Consider the following 14,495-nt stretch of genomic DNA (forward strand, 5'->3'; position numbering starts at 1 on the left):
ACATACAAAAAATACTCAGAGCATGTGTATTTGTAATAGCCTAAACGAGGGTAGAACTAAAATATCCTTCAATAGGTAAATGGTAAAGTAAATTGCAATGCATCTATAACATGGAGTAAGAAGCACCAAACTTCTGACACATTCAGCAAGTTAAAGGAAACCTCAAGGGCATCTTTTGGAGTGTAAAAGAAGCCGATCTTGAAAGTCACATTCTTTATGAGTCTGCTTCTGTACCGTTCTCAGCTGACAGCATCACAGAGATGGAGAACCAGCTAGGGGCTGTCAGTGGCTACAGACGACTGCCATGCATGCTGGGAGCAGCAGGAGTGTGATGCATCCTCTGTGGGGATGCAGAGGGTGACCCATCTTGATAGTGGCAATTACACCAATCTATACACAAAGAAATGGCACTAAATCACACACATGCAGTCTATTTAAAATTGGTGAAATATGACTGTACCCAGGTCTATTTTCTGGTTTTGATAATACACTGTGCTCATCTAAATGCTTGGGGAAACCGGGTAAGGAGAATATGGATCTTTCTCTTTGTTTTCGCAGTTTCACATGATCTATAATTATTCTCATTTGAATAATATTTTATACTAAAACACTTATCACACAATTGTAATCATATTAAAGGGCTTGGCATTCAGTGTTCTCTTATGGCTGTCCTGGCATAGCAATAGGGAAATATTTCTCACACATATTCATGGCTTGCATTCACTTTCAGAATGTCCGGGATTGTGAGCAGAAATGGAGCCATCTCCTGAGAACCCAGAGCGTGATAAACAGCTGTGTGAGGGTTTTTACCTCTTTAGTTTCAGGTGCCCTTACATAGCCAGAGAGCCCAAAGCAAGGCGCAGCGTACCAGGTGTGAAACTGATTAATTTATAAGGACTTGGATTGTACTTTCATTTCTTTCATAAGACAGTAGTTTAAGAATAGAGTATGATGTGGTTGGAAAATGAGAACAATAGGAAAGTCCCAGAAAACTCTAATTGGAACCATGCAAGTGAGATTTCCACTTCTCTCTGGCTTGCCTTCTGCATTGCTTCCTCACAGACATAGTTCTCAAGCACGTTCCATGACTCTGGAGCTCTGCCGGACACGGCAGGAGCTACTGGCTTGGCAGAATCCCTAGTGTCCATTCTAGGTTCAGTAAACAGCGTTTGATAATGTCCTAACACATGGAACTGTTCTGTGTTTCTTTTGACCTACAGATTTCATGGAGAGGAAAAAAATGGTCACGGAAGCACTAGGACACACTATGCATCCATGCCCGGGGATTTCAGTATTCAGGTTTGCCTGGTGGGTAAGTGCTCAATTCAAAGCATTCTGAGACTTTCTCACTTTGTGCAGGCTAAGCACCAACCCTGTTAACCTGGACTCTATAACAAAGCAGCTCCAGCCTGACTAGACTTTCTCCCTGATACTGTAGTCCACTTACTCTCTGTCCACATGTTCCCCCAAACAAATAAAAAGTTAATACACAAATCATATTATCTCAGTGAAACATATCATCACTAGCCACTCACTTGCTCCAGTTCAATGGCAGGAACTTGGCTTAAACCCTGCTGTTCATGAACAACCCTCTTATCCCCTTTGCCAAGACTCTACTCTTCATCTTCATAACCTCGCTTCCGGGCTTTATCATCCCACCTTCACACTGGATTACCTGATTTGTTTACTTTTATTGGAAAGACAGACTTAGAAACAGAAGGAGATACAGAGAGAAAGGTCTTCTATCCCCTGGTTCATTCCCCAAGTGGTTGCAACAGCTGGAGCTAAGCCAATTCGAACCCAGCAGGCAGGAGCTTCCTCTGGTTCTCTCACACACGGATGCAGGGTCCCAAGGCTTTGGGCCATTCTCGACTGGTTTCCCAGGCCACAAGCAGGGAAGCAGGGAGCTGGATGGTAAGTGGAACAGCCTGGATATGAACCGGAGCCCTCATGGGATCCCAGTGCTTGCAAGACAAGGACTTAAGCCACTAGGCTACAGCACTGGGCCTGGATATATATAAATATATTTATTTAATAGTGGAATGTGGAGGGTAAATGAAATGTAGAGGAAGTGGACAGATGAAAAAAAAATCTTGTCACAATTAATGAAAGATACATCAGGCAAGAACTATCAATAATGTCAGATCTATGGGGAAATGGCAAGAAGAACGCTATCTGCATTGTCTTACAGTGCCTTTGTATATAGCTTACTAGTTGGCAAGGGAAGCAAAGAATAATTACACAGTGGAGAAGTTGCGTAACACAGGAATCAACTGAGCAAAACCATCAACAGCGAGGAGCGAAGAAACGGACAGCATGCACCTCTGAAAAGGACATGTCCCCAGCACAGCCTTCAGCAGAGGAGGCACACATTCAGGCTAACCTCGAGGAAGGGCCGGATGGATATGAGACAGGGAACCACACTGTAAGAAGAAAGTGAACGGAGAATTAGTAACCTCAGAAATATCGATCCCGTAAGAGATAACGAAAGGCTCTGGACGTGATCAGAGTTAAGGCGCAGCAGGAGTCACGTGAGCAAGAGCTAACGTCTGACCCAGGGGAGAGCTGCACAAACTGTCTGAAGGTCAAAGTTGGCCCACTTCAGCCCACAAAGAGTGTCTGGCGCAGACTGCCCAGAGTTTCCAGTAGCAGGTGTTTACTAAGTCTGTGCAGTAAGTGTCTGCTGAGCCCTGGAGAGAACAGCATAAGGGACATTACAAACCCCAACATGGGTGGTGGATGAAGTTCTCGAAGTCGATGAGAAAATGTGAAACCTCAAGGAAAGGAGAAGGCAGTGTGCGATCTGGAGTCGGATGCTAGCTCGTAACTTACCTGTCCACTGCTTCCTGGCTGTTTCACCTTCGCTGGCCACTTACCCTTTAAATAGATGTCAGTTTTCTCATTCACAAAACACAGATATCAAAAGTACCTAATCGACAGGACCATTGTGAGGATGAACAAATACACTAAATAGTTGCGGCTGCATATGACGCACCAACAACATTCGCTCAATAAGAAAATAACCATAATAAAAGTAGCAGCAATTCAACCTGACTATGAGCCAGTCGCTATATTAAGGATTCCTAATATCAATCTTAGGTATTAGGTAGTAAGACCTTTTCCAGATGAAAGCTAGAAAGAAACAGGAGTTAAAACTCAAGTGTTAATCAGCCGACTACAAATATAAGCTCTTAATTATCCATTACACTACAGAAAGATTAGAAAATTTGCACAGCATCCTCTAGTTCATAAGGGATGGTAGGAGATTTGAACTCAGTCCATTTTTTAATGAATCCTGTGTACCTTCCATTTTTCATGTCTGGGCGCTATGTCCTTTACTGTCCAGACCCAGCAGGCACTGAATAAACTCTTAGAGAATGGAACAGGCCTGAAATTGATACGGGAGTTTTATCTAGCACCCACACCAGTTTCAAGTTGAAGATAACAAGATACATGAAAAGACAAGGCAACATGAAAAAAGAAGCAGAAGCAATTATGGTCAACAGAAACAAATCCACAGGGCCTACAGATATGGAGACAACTGGATACAAATAATAAAACAACTCTATTTCCAATATTCAAACAAAAAAAGCTAAGCTTGAAACCGTTAGCAGGAAATGGACAATTATAACAACATGACTTAGCGTATTTGAAGTAAACAAAAAAATTATACAATTAAAAATCACAATGCTCCAAAATAAGAAATTGATGGTTGAAATTAACAGCATTGTCAGACACAACTAAAGCAAGAGTTAATAAATAGAAATATAAACCAGAAGACACTGTCCAGATGAAATCCAGAGAGACGAAAGAACATAGAATACGAGAAGGCAACAGACAGTGAAGTTTAACATACGTTTAATTGCAGTCCTAGAAGAGACACCGAGGGGGAAAAATGCAAAGAAAAAACAAAAAAGTTGGCAGATTTTCCAGAAGTGGAAATGATCAATTCACTTCTACAAGAAGCCCGAGGAATTCCAAGCAGGAGAAACGGAAGAAAGTCCCCATCTGGACACAGCACAGCGGAAAACCAAAGGAGAGGATGGGGACAGTGAGCTGGAGCTGGACCAGAGCAGGTGGGGATGATAGACTGTTTCGAAAGGAGCAAGACTCACTCACGGCTTTGTGCAATTTACAGAGGGACTCTTTATTACATTGGAAGAAAACAAAAGCCAACCTAGGATTACATACCCAGCCAGTATATACATTTCACTCCCAACAAAAACTGAGGTTGCTGTCAGCGGACTCTAAAGGAAATTTTAAAGGATATTGTTACAATAGAAAGAAAACAATCCCCAATGAAGTATCAAAGACTCAAAAAGGAACTGAAAGCAAAACAATGTTTAAAATGCAGATACGGAGCAGGCACTGTGGAGCAGATCTCTCCCTCCCTCTGTCACTCTGCCTTCAAATAAACAAATACTATAGATAAGTCAAAACAAATATGACAGCACAAACAGAAATATCGTTGTTTCCTCATTTCTAATCTATATTAGGAGAAACACAAGTTATGTGAGTCAGGAAGGGGAAAATGATGGGTAGGTGTGCTGAAACGCTAGCTTTTATTCAGAAAGTAACAGTAGGTTTGATTAGTTACATAAACATAATGATTTCTAAGCCAACCATTCAATGAACCATTCATAAAAGAGAATTTAATTCACAACCCATCTGAAGGAAGATACGACCTGTGTGGTTGAGGAAGTCAATAGGAGTACATGGTTGTTGCCTGGGGAGAATGACAGGAAGAACAATTCTGGAAAAGCTGGGCCAAGGTTGGTCACAGGGGCTCACATGACAGACTGTGATCTGTGGTCAATCCACATGTAATGGAAGATCACCGAAGGCTTCCAAGCAGCAGAAATATATTTCACTTTTTGGATGTGATGTGAAGAACACACTTACGGGAGGAAAAGAGAACCTTACCACCATTTTTACCTGTTCAATAAAATAATCTTAAAAAATCATTTATTTGAAAAGTAGAGGGACGGAGAAAGAGGGAGATTCACCCACTGATTTACTCCCTACATGGTCCTAATGGCAGAGGTGGGGACAGCCTGAATCCAGGAGACAAGGATTCCATCTAGGTCTCCTCTGTGAGTGGCAGGGACTCACATACTTGGTCCTTCACCCACTGCTTACCAGGCACAGTAGCAGGGAGCTGGAATGCAAGCAGAGCATCAGGGATGCTGGAATAGGATGTGGGCATCAAGCAACTGCTTAACCTGCTCTGCCACAGCGCCCATCCCTCAGGGCATTTTTAAATAAAGATTTATTCATTTTTATTGGAAAGGCAGAGAGAAGGGGAGACAGATAAAAAGATCTTTTCACCCATTAGTTCACTGCTCAAAATGGCTGCAATGGCTGGAGATGAGCTGACCTGAAGTTAAGAGTCAGGAGCCAGGAGCTTCACCTGGTCTCCACATGGATACAGGGTCCATCCTCTGCTGCTTCCCCAGGCCATAAACAGTGTGCTGGATGATGAGTAGAGCAGCTGGGATGCAGAGTGGTGCTCATATGGGATGCTGGCACTTGGAGGTGGAGGATTAGTCAGTTGAGCCAACATACCATCGCACCTCAAATAATGTTTAAAAGTCATTATTTTACCTTAAAAAACAATGATGCCATTATGTGCAAGAAAATAAAAACCAGCTTTTTTTAAATTTTTCTTTTGTAGATTTACTTTGATGTTTCATGTATTAGGTGGCATTCTCTGTTTCATGATTCTGCCAGAATGTTTTCTTTCTTGATGAATGTGTCTGACAGAGCACAGGTCCCACAAACCCAGTCTAACTTCAATGAAAGCACAAGGATCTTTCAATGTCATCTGTGTTTGGGACTAGAGCATGGAAATTTTGAGTAATTCTCAAATTATTGAGCGCCTGCAACTTGACAAGCTGAATATCCCAGAAACCACTTAGGCTACTGGGGGTCACATGGGGGAGAGCACAGTTGAAGAGGGTGGGAGGTGGTCCTTACATATTCAAATTAAGCTTGACATCAATTGCACAGAAATATTTACAGAAGAGGAGGAGGCAGGCAGGTGCACTGATTCTCAAAGAAGCAATCATTTGTAATGTCCTACACATAGGACGATGGTGGCATAGTGAGTTAACAAGTAGGGGGATAATTGAAATGAAGAGACACATGCTGCACCCATGCACGCTCCACACACAGCCTGAAGGAAGCAGAAGCGTGTTAAATCCACACACACAGAACCCACCAGGAGCACTGCACAGTGGCCCTGACCTGCAGGTGGCCGAGGTGGGACTTGGCAGAGGCCTTAGATGAGCTCTGAGGTCTGCACTAGTCCAGAAGGCAGTTCAGAGGGATTGCTGGTGTCCTCCACTAAGATGGCCTCTGCTGAATGTAAACTACACACTGCCCAGCTCTTTCCAATTAACGGGAGAATCTTCTCAACTGGCCCAGTGATTTGTAGGAATCATGAAACTGAGCTTGAGTTTTAGGTGAAGAGAAAAAGCAAACACTCTAGTTCAACACATCATGACGAAAGCATGGTGGAACAATCGTGCTAAATGTACCCAAAGTATTTACTGACAGGTCACATTAGTCATAAAACAGCACGCTTGTAGTTCAGTTTAGGTACTTGTACTGCTCATGATGGGTGAATTCCACAACCGTGTACTGCAGCAGCTAATTCAAAGGTTTTTCTGTCTAGTGTTTAAAAACTTCATTCACTGAAGTACAAGATTTTCTGGTAAGTTCTCCTAATCGTGACAGTGGCTTTTCAAAGGATTTTAATGTCTTCTTGCTCAGCAATAACAAATCATGAAATACTAATGGGAACTTTGGTTTGGAAATGAAACAAGAATAAATGTCCCAGCTCATTATGATGCCCTTACAGAATACTTTGATGATACTTTCAAGGTTACAAAAGCACTTTCACATCAAAGTTCTTTCAGCCACAGAGCCCTCCCAGTAAGTAGTAGGGAACTCCCTGGTCAGCCACTGAGCATGAGCCCTCACAGTGACACCAACGCCCTGGACAGAAACTGGTCTCCAGGAGTCAGAGGGCAGGTCTCCTTGGTGAACCTGGGTCCTCACAGTGTGGCTCCCTGACCCCTTGCTGCATGGTGTTGTCTGCTCCGACTGTCCACTCACTCCTACAAGCTAATCTGCCAGTAACCTCCCCGAGTTTACGTCTGGGCATGGATGATCCTAAGTGTCACATTTCTCCTTATATCGTGGCTGTCTGCCACCTTCTCATCTCCATCCCATTTATCACCTGTAGTGATTTCCTCTCCCACAACTTGGCACAATGATAAGAAAACAAACAGGTTTCGTGTGGTGTGGAAGCAAAGCCACTCCCTGTGGAACCTGCAAGCTGAGAAGTGACTAGCAGACCAAAAGAAGGGTTGTGAAGAACAGTACCACTAACGTACCTCTGGGTTCAGGGTAAAAGCGCAGCTGATGTCTTCACACTCCAGTAGCTTTCTGCTGCCCACACTGCTCCAAGGGCTGGGAGCCTTAAGGTCTCTAGCTACCTGCTTTGGGAGTCACAGCCTTTAGGGAGAAGAGTACTTCAATAGTCTGAGTACTTGAGAGTCTTGTTCAAGTGTCAAAAGACTCCCAATAATGTTTTTGTATTCTATAGTTTGATGAGGAAAGAAATATGGACTTTGTAATTTTTTTTAAAGCATTATACCTAAAATGTTGTAGGTCACTCATTTAAACCTAAAAATGCTTCAGGAGTTCCCCACAGGCTGTCCTTGCTTCTAAGCATGGCTCATGGGGCTCTCCTTCCCTCCACCTGTGGTCTGGTCTAACAATGACCTGTGAACCATTCATGAACATGTAACTTTGTCCAAAAACACAAATCACTTAAATCAGATCACCCACTCAGCATGCTGTCCTCAATTGGCTGAAGTCCCCTCGTCCTTTTAACTGTTCAGTAATCCTACTCGATCCTAGCCCAATGTTTTCATGTGTCCTGTGATATGATATATGAGAAATGGTCAAGGATGTATTTGAAGCACTAACTCTTAGTGGATGGGGCACCTCTGAACTCCCACCCAATCTACACTGAATGAATGAAACATCAAGTCATTCATTCTCCTAAGACATTGAACTTCATAAATCGAGGGTGAAATTCTGTTCCAATGACTGTTTTTCTACTCCTAATTTCTCTAGTTCTTTTGGCTTGTTTGAAAGACAAAGAGAGAGAGAGAGAGAGAGAGAGAGAGAGAGAGAGCTCCCTTTGACCATCTGGCTTACTTCTCAAATGCTCTCAGTGACCTGCTGAAGACGAAGTTGAGAGTTGTGGACTCAAATCAGGCTTCCAGGGTGTCAGGGTCCCGACTACTTGCACCGTCATCTAATGGCATCTTGAGTACACATTAGCAGGAAGCTGAAATCAGGAGTAGAGCAGGGACTCAACCCCAGGCTCTCAGCTATGTGATGCAGACCTCGTATCAATTCACATCTGAATCGTGCTATATGTAAATACACAAATGATCACACTCATTACCTTTGTGAGAACAGAGTGAAGCTATGCTAAGACAACTACTTTGCGAATTATGTTTTGTGAACATGGAGCTCCTTAGATGTAATGGTGCTGGCAGCAAGTAGCTTTCAATCAATGATGACTAAGCAGTCACTATTCTCAAGGTACAGTTCCAGGCAGAGAATATGTAGTTTTTCATTTACAAATGGATTGCATTATAAAAATTTCAATGAGGCAGATGTCTATAATACAAAACACATTTTCACAAAGCAAGAAAATAATGAGAAATAAGGTTCTCAGACTAACAAAGAAAAGCCTATTTTAAGAATAATGCAGCTAAAATATGTTAATTCACGAGAACTATAAAAGAAAAATATCCTACAAGACTGGCTATGAGAAAAATGAAACATAATCAAGAAATAGCTTCGACTGATTTGGTTTAAATAAATGTGCTTAACAGAAAGTCATCTAGACGTTTACTGAATTTAGGCATATGCTACCTCATCGAATTCTTAGACAAATTCTGATTTTAATATTGAGGACATTTAGGATAAAAAAGGGTAAATAACTCATTCTATATTATGTCGATATTTTAAAGGAATAGCTACTACCATTTATTTGTCTATTTTAATGTATCTGAAAGGTAGAGTAACAGAGTAAAACATCTTCTAACCTTTGGTTTACTCCATATACCTGCAACAGGTAAGGCTGGGGCAAGGTGAAGCTGGGAGCTGGTTGCTGGGAGCCAGGAACCTCATCTGAGTCTCCATGTGGTATCAGGGTGCACACTGGCAGGAAGCTGGATCACAGAGGGAGGCAGGACACGATCCACACACTCTGATACAGGATGCAGTGTCCCAAGTGGCGATTCTGATACAATGCCAGTCCTATTTCGGTACATTTTAGCTGCAAAGTAAACAAAGTAAAGTCCCGTATGGGACTCCAGTGTGCACAGACCAAGACTCATCCTTCCCCTCCACACCACATCCAGAAGAAATGCTAAAGGCAACAATAGGCCCTGATGGGAATCCCACATGCACAACTGACTTGACATCTCTCTTGACTTATGGCTGTAACTACCATGCAAATGACCAAAGTTAGGATGACTTTCTTCTTTCGGTTCACCAATAACATGAAAATATAAACTGTTAAGACAGGATTTCCTAAGCCAACAAAGTTAGTGCTGGAAGACAAAATGATAACAAGAAGTTGGATAGGAAGTACACAAATGAGAAGACAATTTTATTTTTTTTGGAAAATGGCATTTAAAGGCTTATTTTGAAACAAAAAAAAAATGGAGTCTGCATAATTTTTCACAATACAATTTTTCCATGAAGTTCTAGAAGATCCCTAGCACTTCTGGGAAACCTTGTTCAAAATGAATTTGGTCATTTTTTTTAAAGATTTATTCATTTTATTACAGCCAGATATACACAGAGGAGGAGAGACAGAGAGGAAGATCTTCTGTCCGATGATTCACTCCCCAAGTGAGCCGCAACAGGCCGATGCGTGCCGATCCGATGCCGGGAACCTGGAACCTCTTCCGGGTCTCCCACGCGGGTGCAGTGTCCCAATGCATTGGGCCGTCCTCGACTGCTTTCCCAGGCCACAAGCAGGGAGCTGGATGGGAAGTGGAGCCGCCGGGATTAGAACCAGCGCCCATATGGGATCCTGGGGCTTTCAAGGCGAGGACTTTAGCCGCTAGGCCATGCCGCCGGGCCCGAATTTGGTCATTTTAAATAATATTTTCAACACACACACAAGCAAGTGTGGCGGCATTGTATTCTGCAGGGGGCCCAGGGCGAGTCACTAGCTAAAGGCCAAGGGCATATCCATTTCACACTGTGGGAACATTTAGATGACCTTGAGACTCCATCGGTTTTGATCTTCAAACCCATCTGACCCTAGGGTGGCTGCTTTTTCACCAACAGTACAGGCAAGGAGTGCTCTTCTGCCTTAGTGAGTTACCTAGTCTCACTCCATCCTTTAAGTCAAAGGACTACGGAATCCACCAGGACAGTCACATTTCTTCTCTTCTGGTCCCCACTGGTTCCCTTACAGAGCCTTCAGGTTAGTTATCTTCTGAGTGTTTGATGTGGGGGGGCATTTGAGGCTATTTGAGCCTACCAGATTCTAGTTCCCATCAAATGTTGTTGAACGAGACTTATTACTTTTTAAACCTCACTTTAGTGATTTAAACTTTAGTTAAATAAGACAAAAGAAAAAGATGCCTTTTCCGACCTTAATTAGTTTAATCCCATTGAACAAGAAAACAGTTCTCTAGTTACTGAGTAATTTCAGATTTTTAAGTTGCAAAAGTTAGGCATGCTCATGATAGTAATTCATACAGTATGAAACTATGAAAAGTAAAATTCGCAAGACTTTTCTTCCCCTTATCCCAAACAGAACACTGCTAATAAGCTGGCATGTATTCTTCCATATTTTTCTTATTGAAGCATATCTGAGCATATAGTTGAAAATGTAACTAAATCACAGCCATTATTCCATAATTACTTTGTCTCTTAATAGTGTATATTCTGTAGATATCCCCTTTTTGCTACTGCAACTTAAACGGAAGACACCTCATTAACTTGCTATCCAAAGTAGAGGTGAAATTAACAAGCCACGTGTCCTAACCCTCCAAAGGGCAAGGATGTGATGTACGGTAGGATGTGTCCCTTCAGGTCTTGTACAACAACAATTTGATCATGACTATTCCTAACCGGATCATAGAACGCAAACCATTATCTGTTACAGTTCACCACTAACACTTTTTTTTTTTAAAAAAATGTGCTTACGGGCCCGGCGGCATGGCCTAGCAGCTAAAGTCCTCGCCTTGAAAGCCCCAGGATCCCATATGGGCGCCGGTTCTAATCCCAGCAGCTCCACTTCCCATCCAGCTCCCTGCTTGTGGCCTGGGAAAGCAGTCGAGGACGGCCCAATGCATTGGGACACTGCACCCGTGTGGGAGACCCGGAAGAGGTTCCAGGTTCCCGGCATCGGATCGACACGCATCGGCCTGTTGCGGCTCACTTGGGGAGTGAATCATCGGACGGAAGATCTTCCTCTCTGTCTCTCCTCCTCTTGTATATCTGGCTGTAATAAAATGAATAAATCTTTAAAAAAATGCGCTTAGCTCTTATATCTCTCTGATAAGTTTTAATTATCAAGTTCCTGAAGAAGTTCATTTAACTTTTGTAGATTCTACTTAGTCAACAAGATATTAATTTCCCAAATAGTATGTCCATATCAAATATATCCCCAGTATTTTGATAAGCGCTTGCTACATGGAGAGAACTCAAATCTATCGTTGAATGTGGAGATAAAATGGTAAACTCATGGCTCATTTTGTGGCACGGCAGGTTAAGTAGGTGCTCGCAACACCAGTATTTCATGATGGAGATGGTTCAAGTTCCTGTTGCTTGGCTTCTAACCCAGCACTTGCTAATGTGCCTAACAAAGTAGCAGCTGATGGCCCAAGTGCTTAGGCTCCTGCCACATGTTTGGGAGATGTGGATAGAGTTCCAGGTTCTGGTCTTCACCCGGTCCATCCTGGGTGCAGCCATCTGGAGAGTGAACCAGCAGAAAGAAGATTTCTTTCTCTGCTTGTCTCTACCTTTCTATCGCCTTGCCTTTCCCATAAACTTATCGAAAATAAAACAGTGAAGTAGAGTCAGCATTTGGTGCAGTGGGTAACAGCCTGCTTAAGACACTCACATCCCATGTGGGAGTACCTGGGTTTGTGTTCCAGCGCTGATCCTGCCTCTATCTTACCACTCATGTGTGACTAGGAGGCAACAGATAGATGGTTCAAGTACCTGGGTCCCTGCCACTCCATGGGAAACCTAGAATGAGTTTCTGGATCCTGGCTTCAGTTAGGTCCACTTCTGGCTGTTGCAGGGATTTAGAGTGAACCAGCAGACAGAAAACTCTCTCTCTCTCTCTTTGACTACTATTTTTAAAAAGGAGGAAGGGGGCAAGTGCTGCTATTGTGGCATAATGGTTAAAGCTTCCACCTGGCTTGAGTGCTTGTGTTCCAGCACCCATGAGGGAGACCAGGTTGAAGTACCTGGCTTCAGCATGGCTTAGTTCTGGTCATGTGGTCATTTTAGGAGTGAATGAGTAAACGAAAGATCCCTGTTTCTCTCTGGTTCTTCCTCTCTCTCTAATTCTACCTTTTAAATTAATTAATTCATATATTTTTAAAGTAAGATAGGGCCCTTGTTTGAAAAAAAAATTATGTCATTATACAATTTTAGTTAAGACATCCTAATGATATTAGCAGTTTGCCGAAATAAACAGCACACACTTTTTTTTCAGAAGATAAAATATAATGGAAACATGATTGTGAAAAAAGGAAAGAAGGGAGGGGAGAAGAGAAGTAAAGAAAGGGAAAAAGAAAAACAAGGGGAGAAAGGTGATTGTGTGATCCAGCCAAGTTGTGTTTCAATAATAGAGGTTTTACTGCAATGTAATTTGAGCCAGCATTCTTTAATAGCAAAGCTGTAAATTAAAACATCTAATCTCTGAAGACTCTGAGGTTGGCAGAGTTTTCTTTCTTAAGCTGGCACATGTATTTCCAAATGCAGGGCATATCTTTGTATCATTATAGTTCATGCCAAGAAAAGCTTTTGAAATTAACAGCAATTTCAAGAGAAAAGAGTGCCTTTGACCTGACCTGAGATAAAATGAGACACACTTAAAAAGCGGTATTTCATCTGCTCCCTGGTTCCCAGCCCTCCAGAGCACAGCTACATGGACAGTTGAATTTCCTACATAGCTGATGTGATGCATAGAACATACATATTCAAACATACACACTAAACCATGTGCAGCTGGCTTTTGGAGACAAAGTCCATTTCCTCATCACTTCAAATTTGTGAACTCTCAGAACAGGCAGAGAAGGATTAGTCGAGGTGAAGCGGAGAAACTCTCAAGAAATAGGAGAGGACAGGACAGTGGCAGGGGATGCTGGAGACTGGTGGACAAGGGGAGGCAACAGACACAGCAGAGTAGAGCTGCACTGACCAGATACCTTAGTGCAAACCAGAGATCCAGCAGAGGCCAGGTGGGAAGGGTGGTTAGCTGGGAACTCAGGAGTTAAACCCAGCCATGGAATTGCCCGTCCTGCTGTTTTGTTTTGTTTAATCCAACCCTGAGCAGAAGCGAAGTGGCAGAGCCCAAGCAGACAGGTGCAGGAACAAAATGGATTTCACAGCCCAGACCTCCATCCATGCCACATCGGGCATTATTTTTGTATGCTGAGGCAAAGGCTATATGGGAGTTAGGATGATAGTGAGCTGTGAATACGCTAAGCCAGGGAAGAACTCACTTCTGGCTCAATGAATTACATTGTCCCAGACAACAGAACAAACACACTTACTTGATATCTACAGAACCTTCAATCCTACAGACATGAAATATACATTTTTCCCCTAATTATATGGGGCATTCTCCTGGATTGATCATAATATAGGTCATAAAACAAGCCTCAGCAAATTGTATCAAAATTACACCACGCACCTTCTCAGACCATCATGGAATGAGACTGGACACCAACAAGTGATATTACCCAAGAAGATATGTTAACAGTTGGAGACTGAACAATATGCTGAACAATATGAAGAAATAAAAGGGGAAATTTAAAAATTGCTTCAAACCAAAGAGGGCATCAATACAACATATCAAAATTTAAGGGATACAGACAAGGCAGTGCTAAGAGAAGAGTTCATTTCAACGAATGCTTATGTCAAAAAAATCTGAAAAACAATAAATAAATGGGTTCTTCCCCACAGATTCCTCTAGTACCCCATTGCCAGAAGGGGTGAGCTTGCTGCCTGCCACCCAGCCTCCCGGCCCGCGAGAGACGAACAAACAGACAGGGGTTCTGTCTAAGCAGTTCCGATTTATTGGGGAAATTCAATTCCTTATATAGGGTAAGGGATAGCCTCAGGCCGGGAATTTCAGGAATTCCAGGAGGGGAGAAACTAGGAGTCAATTACTAGGAGCAGCACTGCGGAAGCCACCTCCCATA

At 42.7% G+C, this 14,495-nt stretch overlaps 1 protein-coding gene across 1 annotated transcript in view; it reads right to left on the reverse strand.

Annotated features, from left to right (window-relative positions):
- The window catches only part of LOC131483155 (S-adenosyl-L-methionine-dependent tRNA 4-demethylwyosine synthase TYW1-like), a 143,087-nt gene that overhangs the window by 19,166 nt on the left and 109,426 nt on the right, over positions 1 to 14,495 (reverse strand). The window contains exons 5-7 of the mRNA XM_058680489.1: positions 12,140 to 12,161; positions 7,944 to 7,997; positions 102 to 149 (exon numbers count right to left, since the gene is read on the reverse strand). Of these exons, the coding sequence (XP_058536472.1) occupies positions 102 to 149; positions 7,944 to 7,997; positions 12,140 to 12,161 (124 nt within the window). The remainder of the gene's footprint in view (positions 1 to 101; positions 150 to 7,943; positions 7,998 to 12,139; positions 12,162 to 14,495) is intronic.

This window comes from Ochotona princeps, chromosome 24, assembly GCF_030435755.1.
Source record: "Ochotona princeps isolate mOchPri1 chromosome 24, mOchPri1.hap1, whole genome shotgun sequence".
NCBI classification, from domain to species: Eukaryota; Metazoa; Chordata; class Mammalia; order Lagomorpha; family Ochotonidae; genus Ochotona; species Ochotona princeps.